This window comes from Cottoperca gobio, chromosome 6, assembly GCF_900634415.1.
Source record: "Cottoperca gobio chromosome 6, fCotGob3.1, whole genome shotgun sequence".
NCBI classification, from domain to species: domain Eukaryota; kingdom Metazoa; phylum Chordata; class Actinopteri; order Perciformes; family Bovichtidae; genus Cottoperca; species Cottoperca gobio.
The window spans coordinates 12675694-12693467 of record NC_041360.1 but is presented as its reverse complement, the minus strand read 5'-3'; the positions used below and the strand labels follow the sequence as shown (position 1 = coordinate 12693467).

The 17774-nt window shown below is 38.2% G+C and overlaps 1 protein-coding gene across 3 annotated transcripts; it reads left to right on the top strand.

The window, feature by feature from the left end:
- Positions 1–3761: 3761 nt before the first annotated feature.
- Positions 3762–15716, top strand: slc17a8 (solute carrier family 17 member 8). 3 transcript variants are annotated; one of them, XM_029434156.1, is made up of 12 exons: positions 3762–3877; positions 6331–6586; positions 7868–7986; positions 9169–9283; positions 9525–9612; positions 10319–10405; positions 11431–11564; positions 12268–12417; positions 12539–12671; positions 13299–13409; positions 13810–13937; positions 14396–15716. In XM_029434156.1, exons 1-12 carry the CDS (start codon positions 3777–3779, stop codon positions 14723–14725), a joined length of 1752 nt encoding a protein of 583 aa, XP_029290016.1. In that variant the 5' UTR covers positions 3762–3776; the 3' UTR covers positions 14726–15716. The 3 variants fall into 3 exon arrangements, with proteins under 3 accessions (XP_029290016.1, XP_029290015.1, XP_029290018.1); XM_029434155.1 differs by having other exon boundaries at positions 11431–11573; XM_029434158.1 differs by lacking the exon at positions 12268–12417.
- The last annotated feature ends 2058 nt before the right edge of the window (positions 15717–17774 follow it).

Here is a 17774-nt window from a genome sequence, read left to right as displayed (position 1 = left end):
GTTGCAACTCCTCCACCTTTGCCAGATCCCCTGTCTCTAACTGCAGTACACCCCTTTGAAATAAAAAATCTATATATAGTCTTCTATATACAAATTACATTAGGTTTCTCTCCCAAAATATCAATATAATCCTTAAATTCTTGGCCATTTGCCATTAAGCTTCTTGTGTTAATTAGTTATTACTAAGAGAATCCAGCCCATGCATGTCTGAGAGGATTGTATGTCTTCATTATGAATGTCTTTAACCATTTCCCTGTGCATGAAGATACTTCTCAGCTGATCTGACAATGTTTTTGATCCTTTTGTCATCTCTTTAGCAGTTTGGAGTCTTGTGGATGCATTATACTGTTGTTGTTGTTGTTGTTGTTGTTGTATGCAAGTATAAAAAATATGGTACATTTAAGGATAAACATATACAGCAGCCTGGTTGGTTTTCATGGTTTTCTACTTAACTATTCTGACATGTTTGCTTTCACCTCAGCTTTAAGTTGCCCAATATAACTGGCCAAACAAAACAATGGTGCAGAAAATAAAATAGCATATTTCTACACTGAATTAAATGTTGGTGTCATGAAGATGTCACGTTGTGGTGTAGGAGAGGACCCAAAAGCAGTTCAGCAGACGATATTTTAAGAAAAAAAAGGGCTTTATTAACAAAAGATAGCCAAATACAAAATAACACAAACCAAACTGAGTTGGCACGGGTAGACCACGAGGAAGACACCAGGTAACATACTGACAAACTGACAAGGAACAATGAGACAGACCAGGATATATACACATAGACACCAAACGAGGAAACAAGACACAGCTGGGGAGAAAGGCAAAAACACAGGGGCATGATGAGTGGACACAGGAGGATCAAATTAACAATCACAGAGTAAAGGGAAAAAACACAACAGGAAGTAAAGCAAGACAAGACACAAGGGGAAGTCAACATTTCAAAATAAAACAGGAAACACGAAAACCAGATTGTGAAAAAAGATTTAAGAAACAAAAATGCAAAAGACCAGCCCTCGTTCAAATTCTACTTTCATTTTATTTAACGCACTCGGGTGGTAACCTATTTAACTGCAGGTGGTTACTGTATGGATCGTTGTGATGACAAATTAAATTGCGCTCTATTACGCACAAAAAAACATGGTGATCATCAGATATTCAACCAGTCCACAAGAGTGAATTCAACTAAAAAGAGTCATTATCTGCTCTTCACAGCATATTTGATCTACTATTGTCATATTTAAACTCTGCACGTAACAGACAATACATTTTATGTTGTGGATCTGATTATATAAAAACAAACGCTGCAGAGACGAGCAGCTGCTTCTGAATACAGACAGGATGGACATCTGTATCTGATCATGAATAAATCAAACACAACAAAGTAAGTGGTAGCAAGTCATTTTAGTGGAAACAGTGGAGAAATTGAATACAATGTATTAAGATTAAAAATGAAGGAAAACATAAAATGAGATTTATGTCCATTAATCTATTGCCCCAGTGCATGATGGGAGGGTCCCCAACACATGGAACTGCAATCACATGATGTACACTCTCTACTCAGTTTGTCTATATTTCAACATAAAAGCAAACTGTTAGATTAATCCAGGATTAACAAATCAATCTTTAAACTTTCAAACCTTGGAAATAATTTCACTATCAAAAACAGAGTAATGTCTGCAAGACGTTTTACAAAACGCCTATAATCATTTTGTGTCCAACCCTCTGAAGCTCAGCCTGATTGTTACAGACAGCACATTCCCTAACTGCCAACACCGTGTAAGCAAAGATGACATGCCCGAGGTAATGGACTTGGCTTGAAAAACAAGATACACTTGCATGGTTTAACTTTAAGATTGGCATCCCCTGTGTCAATCTCATGTAAGGTCAAGTGAGCCCTGCCAGTCTCCCCTGACACAACACAGATGTGCAGGTGCAGTAACTGTCCAATTGCTTTTAGTTCTCTGGGAGAAAAAAACCTTATCCTCCACCCCAACCTGCCACAGCCTAATCATTTCTCAAGTTAGTTCTAGTTCCACAGTGGGTAGAGGACATCATTATTCACAGTGTATTGATTGTCTCTGCAGAATCACGTGATGATCACATGTGTCACTTCCTCCTCCAACCACTAGGTGGTAGGCACAAGTTACTCTGAAAGATTTAGGGACTATGTTTGTTCAAAAGTGCCTTTTGCTTCATACTCAGACATTACATTCAGTAATAATGTTGCATTACGAGTCTGTTTATCTAGCTGATTATAGATTTATTTAAATATGCTTTTTTGATAAAGTCAGTAATTGCACAACTGTGATTAAGATAACTTTTATGGGAAGCAGAAGTTAAGAGTCAAACAGAAATAAGAAGACTGTCTGTCTGAAAGTGTGCCATTGTAATGTGTGCATGTCCCTTTTTACCACACTGCCAAGTAATTATAGTCACTCCATTGTTATTCATCAGCTTATTAATAAATGTCTTATCATTGAAGCATTATAGGTCTTGCTGGTCAAATCTAATAATTTGTTTTAATCTCAAAATTGTATTTATAGATTAAATCTAACAATATGTGTTCTAAAGACAGCTTTCTGAAGATTTCCATGCCATACAGTACCTATAGAAAAAAAGACAGTTCCATTCATGTTTCCTGTGATGGAGCTGTGATATTTCTGGTACAAAGAACTTTATTTATTGAGAGTGTCCACTGGGGATCGGGCTCTCAGTTTATACATAAACAGCTGGAGTAACAGCATCAACAGCACAATGCTTAAAGAGGGTCTTATGGCTCAGTCCCACAACATCCCATTTGCTGTTTACATTTTAAAATCTCCCTGAAATGCTGCATATTTGATTATCTTGAAAGAAGGAAACTCACTCTGGTAAATGATGAGTTTCCCTCCCTGCTGGCAAAACAAGCATTTCAGGGAAATGCCCATCAGTGTCAGATGGTAAGAGATTGGTATTATTGCTGCTAAACCGCTTCATGGCAGCATTTATGATTTCTGTCACTCCCTCAGAAATGCAGAAATTGTAAATAGCAGTCATGGAAAAGTGGGAGCGTAAATCTTTGACTTGATGGCTGTCTTAGATTTCACCTGCTCCCTTTTTACACCACAGCAGTCCAGCTTCTCCTGTCTCTCCTCAATGCAACATGTCAAGCTCATGCATATTTAACTGTTGGAACTGCTATCAGATGAACCTAACTAGCCAAAGGGGTGGTGCTACGGAGATGATGAAGATGGTGATGTGTAAAATGAGGGGGCTGGGTTTTAGAAAACCAGCTACACCTGCCCCTCCTCACCAGGAATGGATACGTTATGAGATGGGAAGGAGATCTAAGCGGTTCATTGAGTTCAGCTGCAGGCAAAAGGGAGCTCACATGGACTAGAGACTAAAACCTGGATTCTGCACTTCACTCTCCTCCTTGTTCCTCAGTCTTTCTCTAAACTGGATCTTTAGAAGGAGAAACAAGTTCCACAGACTCTGGCTATGTGGCACTTTGGACATTGAGGAATACTTCAACATCAGCCTCCCCTCCACTTCTCCACTGAATCCTCCCACCAGAGAAAAGAAAAGTGGAGAGGAAAAGTCTGTCCTACCTCTGAGGGATCCGTTGCACCGCTGAAAGGTGGAGCCAACCCCCAGTGCCTCAAACTCAGGAAGGATGATGAACAGCTTCTAGTGGATTTTCCCCCCTCTTTGTCAGAACAGAGTGTTTTAGTGAGGTATCAAGACACTGCTCTTCAGAAAACGGGGAAGAGAAAACAAAGACGCAGATAAAAATGCCTTTTGGTGGGTTAGCAGGTTTGAAGGAACAGGTGCTCAAGCCTGGGAAGGAGGATGCGAAGAACACAGTGGGAGACTCTCTAGGAAAACTGCAAAGGTGAGAAGGTTTGTATGGAGAGAGGTGGGAAGGAGGCACGAAGACTGTGTATGCAGGCTGTTTGGACTGCATGGAATAAGCATATTGCTCACTATCCATGTGTTATCTTCACAGTGGGAGATTCAGTTTTTATAATAACTCTGTAACTAAGAGGGAAACATCTGATGTCGGAGAGATGTGGGGAGCCTGGAAGCGAACACATTAAGCCCAGCGTGTTCTCAGAGAGATCCTGACGATAAATAAATATTTGATTCTTGTGCTTGCCAGCCAATGCCAATGATGTAATCGCAGATTTTATTTTAAGACATTAATACATATTTCATATCTGATACATATTTCACAGAGGGATGTGTGTGTGGTGGGGGAGCCCCCATTCTGTAGGGAAGATTGTTGTCATTTTAAGAGTTAAACCACCAAGTAGGCAATTTCCTGAAAAATTAATTTTGTGTGTGTATCGTTACTGTGCATGTACTTTTGTTATGTATAGTAGGAATGCATGGACTCACATTACCAACGAGTTGAAAATGACAATATTCTTTGTCATATACAGTAAATGTATATATCAAATATTTTAGATTTTAAAAATAATTTTCAACAATGTTAAACTATTTGTATCTGAAAATGAGTTCAAGTATGAAGTTGACATTAAACATCTTCGTCATGATCCTGCTGACTTTCAAAAACCTGGACTCTTGCAGGTTTGGGCATAAAAACTTGTTGCCATGACAACATTTCCAGATTAATTTTAAAACAGTTTTGAAAGAATGTCAAATTAATCTGTCAACGATCTCATCTGGAAAACTCAGTTAATCATTTAGTTTCTTGGGTCAGGTCTTCCTGCAACATCAAACACACTCATTTGATATATATATATATATATATATATATATATATATATATATATAAAAAGGCCAAACAAACAAAATACTTGAAAACTAAACTTCCATAAAGTGCTGCACTATTTAGGACTTGGAAAGTTCCTTTGTGGTGGCCTTTCTTTGGTAAATGCACCAATGGAAAAGTGAGCACATGACGTAAGTGACCTTTGGGACTGGTTGCAGTACATTAACACTGAAAGGAAATGAAATGTTGCAAAAATGCAGTTCATCATTTTTGATGCCGTAGTTTATATGCTGTGAGAGACGCCTATCGACCACATTAAGTATTCTTTCAAATAATCACGTCTCCAGTAAGTCTTCCATAGCAGTGTAATATGTTGTAACAGATAAGATAACAGGACACACCAGTTGTTACAACTGTAAAAACGCTAGTGATTTTTCTAACACTGAGTTAAGATTCGAGTCCTTGATATCAAAAGATGATCTCAGTTTCTGATTAATTTGTGCCTTGCTGGAAGAGAACTGCAGTAGCAGGGAGACAGAGAGACAGAGATGGATTCTGGGTAGTGGAACAGGTGTGGAGAGTGATGCACCTGAAGGCAACCTGATAACAGCAGGGCTGTGATCTTTTTAGTCGTGTGTCTTGGCTTCCCGTCCTGCCCTCTGTAAGAGAGCAGAGAGACTCGTGTTACTGTGCTATTTTCATTGCCACATTTTTACAAAATTACAGACAAAAGTGTTGGACTGTGAAATGATGCACATTTTACTTTCTGTATATTCTTGTATGAGTTGCAGCCAAATCCATCTTTAAAAAATAACACATTTAAGGTACATTTTGAGATATTAAAGGAATACAGAAGAGGGAGATCATGGATTCTTTAACACTTTCTATGACGCCCATGTCTATAATGCATTATAAACATACTTATGATGCGTTATAACCTACTTATAGCAATAATTATAGTTATAAGCACTCGTAAATATTCGTAATGCTCTATAAAATGATCACATTATAAAGCATTTTATAATGACTTAGAACGTCAAGTATATTACTTCATAATTGCTGCTCACTTACTGACTTTTTTTATGTTGCAAGGATCATAGTGCATTATAATCCCCATAGTATGTAATATATTATAATAATGTTATAATGTAATTATATACGTTACTGTCAGATGTAATTGTGAAATAAATATCATCAACACAAAACGTTGTAAAACACATTTTTGCTTTATTTAAAGAAAACAATGACCAATTAGAGTAACTTAAAATCCCATTACAACACGTATTAACAGTGGTTAAAATGTATCACAACCATGGGAATTATAATACACTATGAGACTATAAGTCAGTGAGTTGTGAAGTATTATGATACTTATAATGGGTTATTGTTGTAAAGCATTATGAATATTTATGAGTGCTTCTAACTATAATTATAAAGTGCTATAAGAAGATTATAACACATTATAAGTATGTTTATAATGCATTTTAGACATGGGAGTCATAGAAAATGTTACCACATATTTAAATTAATATTAATTTCAATCTGAGCAGATAACACAGCGCTGACGATCACATGCACTGTGATTTATCTTCCTGCTGTTTGCGTTTCAGGAAAATAGATGGTAGTAATATAGAAGAAGAGGACCACATTGAACTGACAGAGGATGGGCGTCCGGTGGCATCAGCACCACGTTCTGCCCCTTTGCTGGACTGCAGCTGCGGCGGGCTGCCCAAGCGCTACATCATCGCCATCCTCAGCGGCCTGGGCTTCTGCATCTCCTTTGGCATCCGTTGCAACCTCGGTGTGGCCATTGTGGAGATGGTGAACAACAACACCGTCTATATCAACGGGACTCCTGTGCTTCAGGTAGCTACATCACATCACACACGACCGCTGGGTTATTGAAGCTTTAGGACTTTGTGCCTTTATTCTTGTCGCTCACAAGATAGTCTGAAGCGGTAACACTTTATAATAACCATCACTAATAAATGGGGAATTGATGGTTGATAAAACTTTAGGTAATAGTTATTATAATGTTTACAAACAATGAAATGAGGATTAATAATGTTTAGGACGTATTAGTAAGGCTATAATTATGTTATATTATTATTAGTATGTTTGAGATGATAACAATGACATTCTGATTACAACAGTAAACTATTTGAACAGTTTATTGCTGCACACATTATAACATTTTATATTATAATAATTATTTGCTAATGACTTTTAGTGGATGGACCAGGAACCAATGTTTACCTGTTGACAAAGTATTAACTATCTATCTAAATAATGTTGTGTCATAAAGTATTATTAACCATTTAACAAGGTATTATAATCATCAGTTGCACCTTATAATAACATCCAAATAATGTTTATAGACAGTTTAAAAAACAATTATTAACCGTTGAGTGTTACAAATATCTGTGTATGTTACTTTTACAAACAATAGCTCAAAGGTTTACAAATCATCTAGTAATCATAACCAAAAACTTAATATAGTTTATAAAATGTTATACTGTGTGCAACAATACACTGTTAAAATAATATAAATTATAGCATTACTCACAATTAGTAAGCATTACAAATGATCATTTCATTGATTGTAAACAGTAAAATAACTATTACTAACGAAAGTGTAATCAAATATCAATTTACCATATATTAATGATGGTTATTATAAGATGTCTAGAGGAGAAAAACACTTTGCACGTCTATTTCATGAGACAGGTGCGTAGGAGATGGACGAGGAGATCAAAGGTTGCTAATGAGAATCCCGCACACAGTCTAACTTGCTAAAAAAAAGAAAAGTATTTGCAACGTTTCGTTCGTAGACATCCATCAGGCAATAGGTTTGTTACAATAAGTAGCCATCTTCTGTATTTGTGGATGACCGTCATAATGGAAATTGATGTTTGCTAATTATGCATTTCTATTGCACGTGGGATTTTTTGAAGTGTGCAGAAGCTTACTTGCAACTATTATGAAGTGTCACACAGAAGAAAACTCAATTGGAGTTGAAACCATTTAATCAACTCTTTTAGGGATATATCTGTGATGCAACCAGATAGATTATACCAAAGTAGTTCAGTGTTAAATGAGGGTTATTTCCAGATTTTAGCTGCATCTGTTTTCTTTCTCCCTCTCCAGATAGCTCAGTTTAACTGGGACCCAGAGACAGTGGGGCTGATCCATGGCTCCTTCTTCTGGGGCTACATTGTCACTCAAATCCCTGGTGGTTTCATCTCCAACAAGCTGTTTGCCAACAGGTGACATGCACTTCATGACTAACAATAGAACTGTAATCTCTGATTTATGTCATTATGAATGCAATATCTATTTTAGACTGTTGGTTAGGAAAGCAATTTGAGGATGGTGATTTGTGAGAGCCACTTTTTTAGCGTGGTCTGATATTTAAAAAAACCAAAGGATTAATCGATAAGTACAATAATCATTAGTTGCAGCCCTAAACACACACACACACACACACACACACACACACACACACACACACACACACACACACACACACACACACACACACACACACACACACACACACACACAGTGCTTAGACAACGGATGCTGTTACATGTGTGTATAGACATGTTATGTTTTTGGTCTTTTTGTTGATGTTTTTCCACGAGTAGAGGGTGAGACCATGTTCGCTGCAGCCACGACTACATATGTTAAGAAAGTATCCTAAAAAAAAGAAAGATGTTTTGGGGAGAATGCTTTCTGAGCCTGCGTGGTTTAAAGGGTTAAAGCAGTACGGTGTGGTGAGCGGTGCTGATGGAGCAGATAGCAGTCCTGTAATAAAAGCTTCACAGGAAAAGAGGACACGCCACTGACAGAGTTAATAATGAAAGATCCTGCCTCTGATTTCTTTCTGAAACACCAGCCACTGAAATATTACAAGTGTCACTTACAACACTGTTTTGGAAAAACAGAAGGAAGGGGGGATGAGGTGAAGGAGAAAGGAGATGGAAGCTAAGCGGCACCGTGGTGATGAAGCAGAAACTTGCGGATTGAATGGGATGTTTTATCTCAGCACATGAATGGCGAAGGCGTGAGATCTGTCTCATTATAATGCTGACCAGATGCTTTGACCGTGAGATATTTGGAGATATACTGTCTGCCAATATTAGACATCTACAATAGCTTTCAGACACTTGGAAACGGGTGTTTGTTTGTTGTGTTTTTAATGTCACAGACAGATCTGACAAATATCACATAACAAGTAAAAGAACCCTTCTTTTACTTTCATGCTGACTGGAGGATAAAGCTGTGCACTGACTAAAGTACTGTTGTACATTAGCAACTCATTGAAAGTTTAGTATTTTAACATTGTTTGTATTTCCCCAATAATCTCCCTTTTTCTTCCAAGAAATGGCTTTGAGTCTGTAATACAAGTGATTCAGGTGTTGATGTTCCCGTCCCTTTACTTACAGGGTGTTTGGGGCTGCCATTTTCCTGACGTCAGTGCTCAACATGTTCATCCCATCAGCAGCGAGGGTGCACTACGGTTGTGTCATGTTTGTTCGCATCCTGCAGGGCTTAGTGGAGGTAAGAAAAAGCATGTTGTCGGTAAAATAGTGGAAACGATTCATTTAAAGCAATACTTCCACATGTTAGGGAATATTCTTACTTGATTTCTTGTTGAGAGTTAGATGGAAGGTCAATACCACTCACATGCACTTAGTGTAAACTATTATTTGAAAGCATTTTCACTTTGTCCGATGAATCACAAGTTTCCTCTCAAATCAATCTTTGACCTTTGATCTCTCCCACACCGTGTCCCTGCTAGGGTGTCACCTACCCAGCATGTCATGGGATGTGGTCCAAATGGGCGCCACCTCTTGAACGGAGTCGTCTGGCCACAACTTCATTCTGTGGTGAGCGATGCCTCTCGTGTTCTCTAGTCTCAGTGAACGCTCCCAAAATGACCACCACACAAAAATACAAACCAGTTTAGACAACCTTATGAGTCATAGTGGGGCTGGTCAGTAAATGGACATGAGAGAGGTCATTTTGTTTTACAGATATAGTCCACTGCTGTCTCTCCTGAATTGAAATAAACTGGTACCATGACAACCTACACATCAAAACCCTCTTTAACATTGTCTGTTAATGAACAGGGCTCACCTGCGTACTCAGAAAGAGCTTCTCCCTCTATTCACCTAAATCCAGCATCACATTGCTTACTGTCCACAAGCACTCTCATGCTCTATTCATAAATACAGTGTTCATGATTCTGTCTGATAATAAAAAACACATTAAAACACCCTCTCTGTCTGGGCTGTACCAACGACTCAGCATTTATTCAATGAAACTAATGTGTTTCTTTGATGTGTTGGTTTTTTATTAAGACACATTTTCCCTAGACAGTGTCAGCTTTTTTTAATTGAAGGCTGTTGTACTGTATCTACATCAAATGAAGTATTATAATATAATATTCCAATTTGTGAAAACCGAGAAAACATATTTTCCTAGTATATTTTTATTTGATATTTGTAGTTATTTATCATAATCACTGAGATCTGATGTTACTGCTGGTATAATCACACCATGACATTGAAATCTGACAACAATTGTTCTCAGGATCCTACGCAGGAGCAGTGATCGCCATGCCTTTAGCTGGAGTGCTTGTTCAGTACGTCGGGTGGTCTTCGGTCTTCTATGTCTACGGTAAGACTGATGTTTGAATGATCCCAAACATTAAAACACAACAAACATATCAGTAAATCACTCTTATAAAACAATGCAAAAGGGCAAAATATGTTCATGTAATGATGAAGATATTGCAGAGAGTTTGATGGGAATACCTCTTTCACGCCTGATAAATATGTAGCTGCAGCCAGCGGCCGGTTAGCCTAGCTTAGCATAAAGACTGGAAACAAGGGGAAACTGCTAGCCGGGAGAATTTGCCGGGCAAACAGCAGAGGCTCCAGATGACTGTTCCCGGCTTAGAAATAGAAAGGCACATAACCCCATGTAAATCAACAACGCACCGCTTTTAGACTTCTGTACGGATTATACAATCTAGATATAACATGTTCATTAGTGAGCTTCAGAGGGGGTCATAGGGTCATTTATTTACTTTGGACAGAGCCATGCTAGCTGTTTTACCCTGTCAGTGGAAATGCTGTCAGTTTTTGTGCTCAGTTAAGATCAGCGAAGTGGCTGCTGGCAGTAGCTTCAAGTTGATCATACAGACATATGTGTATGAATGTATGTATATATATATATATATATATATGCTGTTCATCAGGTGTTGAGTCATTATATACACTATGTGTGACACTATGTGTGACATGCAAAGTGGTTTTCATACGGGCACGCTGCTCTGTGTCAGTTGTATTTTGTATGCTTCGCACAATAATCGTTATCTGAATTGCTTTAGAGTTTGATTAAAATGATTAACACTGACATAAAATTCATACTTTGTCAAATGTGTTTTAATAAAAATCTACTCTGGTTCGACTGTGATATGATCTCATGATTTATTGATGTAAATTAGCTTTTCCCTCAGGCCTCTGTGACTCATACCTTGTTCATTTCATTTAAATAATGAAATTTCTTGTGGTCCAGAGAAGGTCAAGGTTTTTTTTAATTAGTCTGTCCTGCCCAAGCCTTCACTACAAATGTAACATCTTTAAGTCAATATGTACAAAGGAATGCATTCATGTCTGTTATTGTCATTCCATTAAAAGGTGTTTTTGGGATCATATGGTATATCTTTTGGCTCCTGCTGGCATATGGAAGTCCTGCTGAACATCCCACAATCACAAACGAGGAGAGGACGTACATCGAGACCACCATCGGTGAAACAATGCGTCAACTGAGTGTGACCGAGGTGTGTATGCCTAATATGCTGCAAGTTTCAGGGAGTCAGTGCAGTTTTAACATAATTTCACTCAAACCCTGACACACACAGTCTACACTGCATCCCAGAGGTGCTGACTCAAGTCACATGACTTGGACACATGAAATGTTCTGATTTTAGACTTGACTTGACAAAATCAAAAAGAAATCCAACTCGACTTAGACTTCAATGACTCGTGACCTCATTTGTATTTGAGCCTTTAGACTTGAAAATACTTGATACCTTAGATTAAAATATATGTTATTAAAAAACATGCCAAGAATCATTTAGTTTACCTTCATTTCCTAAATCAACTAACGTAAAATAAGCTATTTATTCCCAGCCAGTCGTCCCCAGGTCAATTTAGTTTGAACCAATCCAACAGCGTGCAATCAAGCTGCAGGAGAGAACCATGAAGAACTAGCGTTACGTTACTGAGAGCGGCAGGTGGAAATATGATATTCATTCATTTTTCCAGCGCACAAAAACTATGTGTTGATCAACAAAAAAACAAATTACAATATGCAAAACGTGCAGGTCGAAAGTTACAGAAGGAGATGCTTCATGACTTGTTTTGGACTTGGGACTTGACCCGGACAAAGACGTGAGACTTACTTGTGCCTTGCAAAACAATGACTTGGTCCCACCTCTGCGACAAACACTGACTTCTGTCTCCCAATCACAGAAATTCAAGACTCCGTGGCGTCGTTTCTTTACCTCCATGCCCGTCTATGCCATCATCGTGGCCAACTTCTGCCGCAGCTGGACCTTTTACCTACTCCTCATCAGCCAGCCGGCATATTTTGAGGAAGTCTTTGGTTTCCCCATCAGCAAGGTTGACCTCGCAGTTTCACTATAGCTATTCTACTGACAATGACAAATATCTGTAAAGACAGATAAATAATCATAGGACTGATTTTATATGATGTCTTCCTGAATGTATGATCTCCCAACAGGCGGGGTTCGTGTCCGCTGTCCCGCACATGGTGATGACTATTGTAGTTCCTATTGGAGGACAGCTGGCTGACTTCTTACGAATTAACAAGATCATGTCTACTACAAATGTGAGGAAACTCATGAACTGTGGAGGTACGTCGTGGTAAAACTAGATGCAATACGTCATTCTTTATCTTCATATTGGAAAGTAAGAGTTTCTATGTCATTGTGCCCAACACTGGTTAACAATTAGTGACTTTATATCATGTCATTTTTTAAATAAGCGCCATATCCCTATCAGCCGTTGCCCTCGAGCTCTGTCAGTTTCAACTACTAAAAGGAAGCGAACAATGCATCGACTTGAGAATTATTTTTTTGCACAGTTTTTCTGAATTAACAAGATTATTATCCCGAGAAAAGTTTTCATTGGGAAAGAAAACTGCTCAGTTTTTTCTGAATTAACGAGATACTTCAAAATCTCAGGAGAAGATCTCATTTACTTGACTGCTCGAGTAAGTAAACATGTTTAATTTAGTTTAAATTTGGTTTGGGTTTGAGACATTGGGAGATACTCGTGTCTTTTTTGAAAACTTTTCTTATAATCTTGAGATAATAATCTTGTTCATTCAGAAAAACAGAACAGATTTTTAAGATGTCTTTTGCTCAGTTGTAAAGGAGTACTGTGGGAAAGCTGCAGGTATTGTGTTCTTACTAAATGTGTATGGTATTGTCTCTTACATGAGCTAATGACTCACGTTCTCTGGTCCTGTATTTCCACAGGATTCGGTATGGAGGCCACTCTGCTGTTAGTGGTGGGGTTTTCTCACACACGCGGGGTCGCCATCTCCTTCCTAGTTCTAGCTGTAGGGTTCAGTGGCTTCGCCATCTCAGGTATTACAACATCTGCACCAAAGAAACATTTGTGTTTCACCTGAAATGCAAGACTTTTAGTTTGGCAATATACTCAAGCCTCAAACGTTTTGTTTTCAATCTTGAGTCAGGAAAACATGAGGTTGACTTTTATTCTTTTGTACATTTTCTCTCTTTGTTCTTTGTCTTTTGGATTACAAAAGACTTGAAATGCCTTTGGGTGTCATACATACATATATATCAGCCTGCCAAGCGTTCACACAGGCACTTCCCATGAATATTTTATAGATTGTTGTCAAGACAACCAAAACATCTTGTGTGTATGGATCTTCAGTAAATCACGTTGATTTTTGGAGAATTTATGATGTAATTGTGTCACTCTTTTCTTAATTGAATGTTCTTGTGTGTGCTGTGTCTTCAGGTTTTAATGTCAACCATTTGGATATTGCTCCACGCTATGCCAGCATCCTGATGGGCATTTCCAACGGGGTGGGAACGCTGTCTGGAATGGTGTGTCCTCTGATTGTTGGAGCCCTGACGAAACACAAGGTATAACAAGTTGATTTGTAACACTAACTAACAGACGTACATTGATTGGTTGCAGTTCATCTGAGATATTTTGCTCTTATCTTAACGGTAACGGTAAGAATAATACTTTTCAATCTCATATTTTGTTGAAATTGTTTTATTTTTAATTATAAGAGTATAAAACAGGAAAACCAGAAACAGTGTCCTGAGGTTTTCATTCCAGGCATGTAGAAATCATATCAGCTTTGCTTTTTGGTCAAACACAGAACCACTGTATGTAATCTTGCATTTATCAGTGGCTGTTGTTAATAATGTATAGCCCTGTAAAATGTATTATACCCATTGCAGTTGTAGCTTTTCTGATGCCGGGCCATGAGTAAGGCAGTGGATTTACAGCGTTACCTCAGTGGTACATTATCAAAAGATCAGTAAGTGTGTCTTGGACAGGAAATTCATTGACTCTATTCATCCCCCCACAGACTCGTCTGGAGTGGCAGAATATCTTTGTTATTGCGTCCATGGTGCATTACTCAGGGGTCATTTTCTACGCTATCTTTGCTTCGGGAGAGCAGCAGGACTGGGCCAACCCCGAGAGCACCAGCGAGGATAAATGTGGCATTATTGATGAGGACGAGCTGGCTGAAGAATCGGAGCTCAACATGGAGGACGTGATGGCTGTCAAAAAGAGTTACGGAACCACAGACAATTCATCTGGTGGAAAACAGGGCTGGAAAAAGAAGAGAGGGGTGACCATGCAAGAGGAGGAGGAACATTATGGGAATGGCGACTTCCAAGACCGGTACCAGTGAGACGCCCTGTGGGGCGAAGGACTTCCAAAACACTTGAGTCTGGTCGAGGCGGAAAGTTTGATTTTACATTGGAGAAGTGACAGTAGCAGCTTCATATGTACCTCAAGACGTTAATCCTTTTTGGTCAATACTCCAGTTTTACTGTGATGTAATCTAATGTCAAAACTCACAAAACATACGCAACATAAAAAAGTAAAAAATGCTAAAATAAAGCATTATTTTTATTAGAAAGCAAAGAAAACAACAAATACTTGATATAACCAGAAATGGAACAATACATTAAATCTACACTGACATGTGCTGGAGACTAGTATGCTTAGTACAATATAAGTAAACCACTAGTGAACATCAGAAACATATATCAACTTTCAAACCTGACTTCCCTTTTCATGCGACCTGCGTTGACCGTACTCCGTCTGTGCAAGCACACTAGACTGAACTTTATGTAGCTTAATTTAAAACACGTGACCTGTTTTTTAAATGTTTTGTGTCAGCTATGCAACGTGAAAAGAGACATGCTTCTGGATTGTAATAATGGCGTGACAGCAGTGTTCATGTTATGGGCCTTATTGGGTTTTTTCTTTTGCTTGTAAGTATTTGCTGTTGCTGAATGATTGCACTTTGTCGTCCCTTAGCTCGCTCTCCTCGTCTGAGCAGGTCTTAGTTCACCATCTGTTTGTAATGCACTTCTTCCAGCATTATGTCAGGGTCATGATTTAAAGTGCTCTGAGCTCATACTGGGACGTAAAGGATGACGAGTTCAGTGCTGACGTTACTCCATGACGCATTTAGTGTAACTCTATTTATTCTCCTGGTGTTTTTTGCAATTTCTCAATGTTTGATACAGAGAGAACCAGTTTGTTTCTAAAAATAATGTACTGTAATGTTTAATCAGAAAAGTGTATTGGACTGTTTATCATTACTGATAAATAAGAGAATCAATTTTGTACAGTCAATTATTATCTTGTTGTTTGAGAGAGCATTGATTTGATTTGCACTTTACTTGAACGCAATGGAGATGTAATAAACTACATTTTTATTCTGTATTAAGATTGTTTAGAGACATTACATTGTGTGAAGGTTATTGAGTACCTTTTTATGAGGTTATTCAACATTCATGTTACTTTGTGTATTCAAAGAAATTAAATAATTATCAAATTGCAAATTGTGTGTAATGGAAAACAAGACTGAGAGTCTGCAGTCACAGCTCTACAGGGCTGTACTGTGGTACAGCTGTGCGTTGACTAACGTGCTAACGTGTTCCTGTTCAGCAGGTATTATGTTCACCATGTCTACCATCTTAGTTTAGGGTGTTAGCATGTTAACATTAGCACTAAACAGCCAACAGCTGAGGATGATAGGAAAGTAATTACAATGTAGTTTTGCAGGTATTTGATCATAAACAAAGTATTGGACACATTTCCATTGTTAAGTGATGATGCTGCAAGATAAAAGATTAGAGGATCTCAAAAAGGATTGCTGAGATAATTCAGTCTGGATCCTGTGGTGGACGAACCACACAAATTATTTTTAAGAGAATAGAAGAAAAGGGCTGGTTTAAAAGTGAGAGAAAGTAGAAGAACATAGTTCAGCTTTTTAAACCTGTTTCCACCTCTCCAGCTTATTTTTATCTCATCAAGGACGTTATGTTCTCGGTTTGGTTTTTCTGTCTGTTTGTCAGCAAGGTTATGGAAAAAGTACAGCCGTGAGTTTCATAAAACGTGGTGAAAGAGTGTAGCATGGGCCAAGGAAGAACCCATTACATCTTGGAGAGGTTCTGAATCACGGGGCGGAGGTATGCGCTCTACGAGTGCCCATCTAGTTTAGTTTGAAATCATTACCATAAAGCCTTATAAACACACAATGTGCGCTTTATACAACAAAGATTGTTGTTATCTTCTGTTACAACTTGACAGAATATGCTGTCCTTAATGCTGCCTGTTTATGTTAGTAGGCTAAAATTAGACAATTTTAAATATTCCTAAGACTGCTCTGTTTCCCGTCACGCTGTGGTAAACATCCTCTGTCTTATCTCTCTTGCCTGCTTCATTTTCACCACTGAAGATAATTACGGTACAGGATATCTCTCACCAGTTTTTATACTTGCTTCTACAAAATGACTGCTGCTTTAAAAGATGACAGTTAGAGGGAGTATATATATATATATATATATATATATATATATATATATACACATGTAAAAGGATTTTACACTTAAAATGGATGCTTTGTGTGCATTTGTTGATCTATGAGGAGTATAATGATTGTTCCCTCTCACACGTTGATGAAAAATGTATGGATTAAAGATAAAGATTATATTAGATAGACGTTGTTGCTGGCCGTCCTCGCAGAACATGTTGGCGATCCTGTCAATTTCCTGGTTGTTCTTTCATGTGTACGTCACTCACAATAGGGTCTGTCTGTAATGAGTAACAAAACACCAAAGTGAAAGGCAACACCCAATACCTGTTCTCGTCCTCATCATACCACATGACGAGAGGCATAATAAGTTTAAATGAACATCATCGATACTTGTGAGAGCTTTGACTTCTGTATAAGTACACAATAATATCTACAGGAGTATAGAAAAACCTATTTCTGAAAAACGTAATAACTAATGATGTCAAATTCTCAGAAATTGAGATACAAGGAAGGATCAAAGAAATGAAGATATCAATAAATTACAAAAAAGTAGGAGCTGAATTGAGTATAAGAACAAACACCTTTGAAGTGATAATGGAGCTCTTCCATGAGCAGGCCCTGGGTTGTACTGTATTGAGTTTTATGATCAGTAAACATATTATTATTATTGAACTCTACCTGAATCAGTGCGTTATGTGAATATTTGAAAACATTCCAAAACGGAGGAGAACCTGAAGACTACGGGCCCAGCTGCAGGTTCATTGGACCACAACAACATCTAACTTTTAAATATGTTCAATGAAGTTGCGTCTGTCCTTTGCCAACGCTGCGAGATTATTCCCTACATATTGTCAAACACAGACAAGATAGTCCACAAACAGCTGGTAGCCAATAGCAAAGGTTCTGT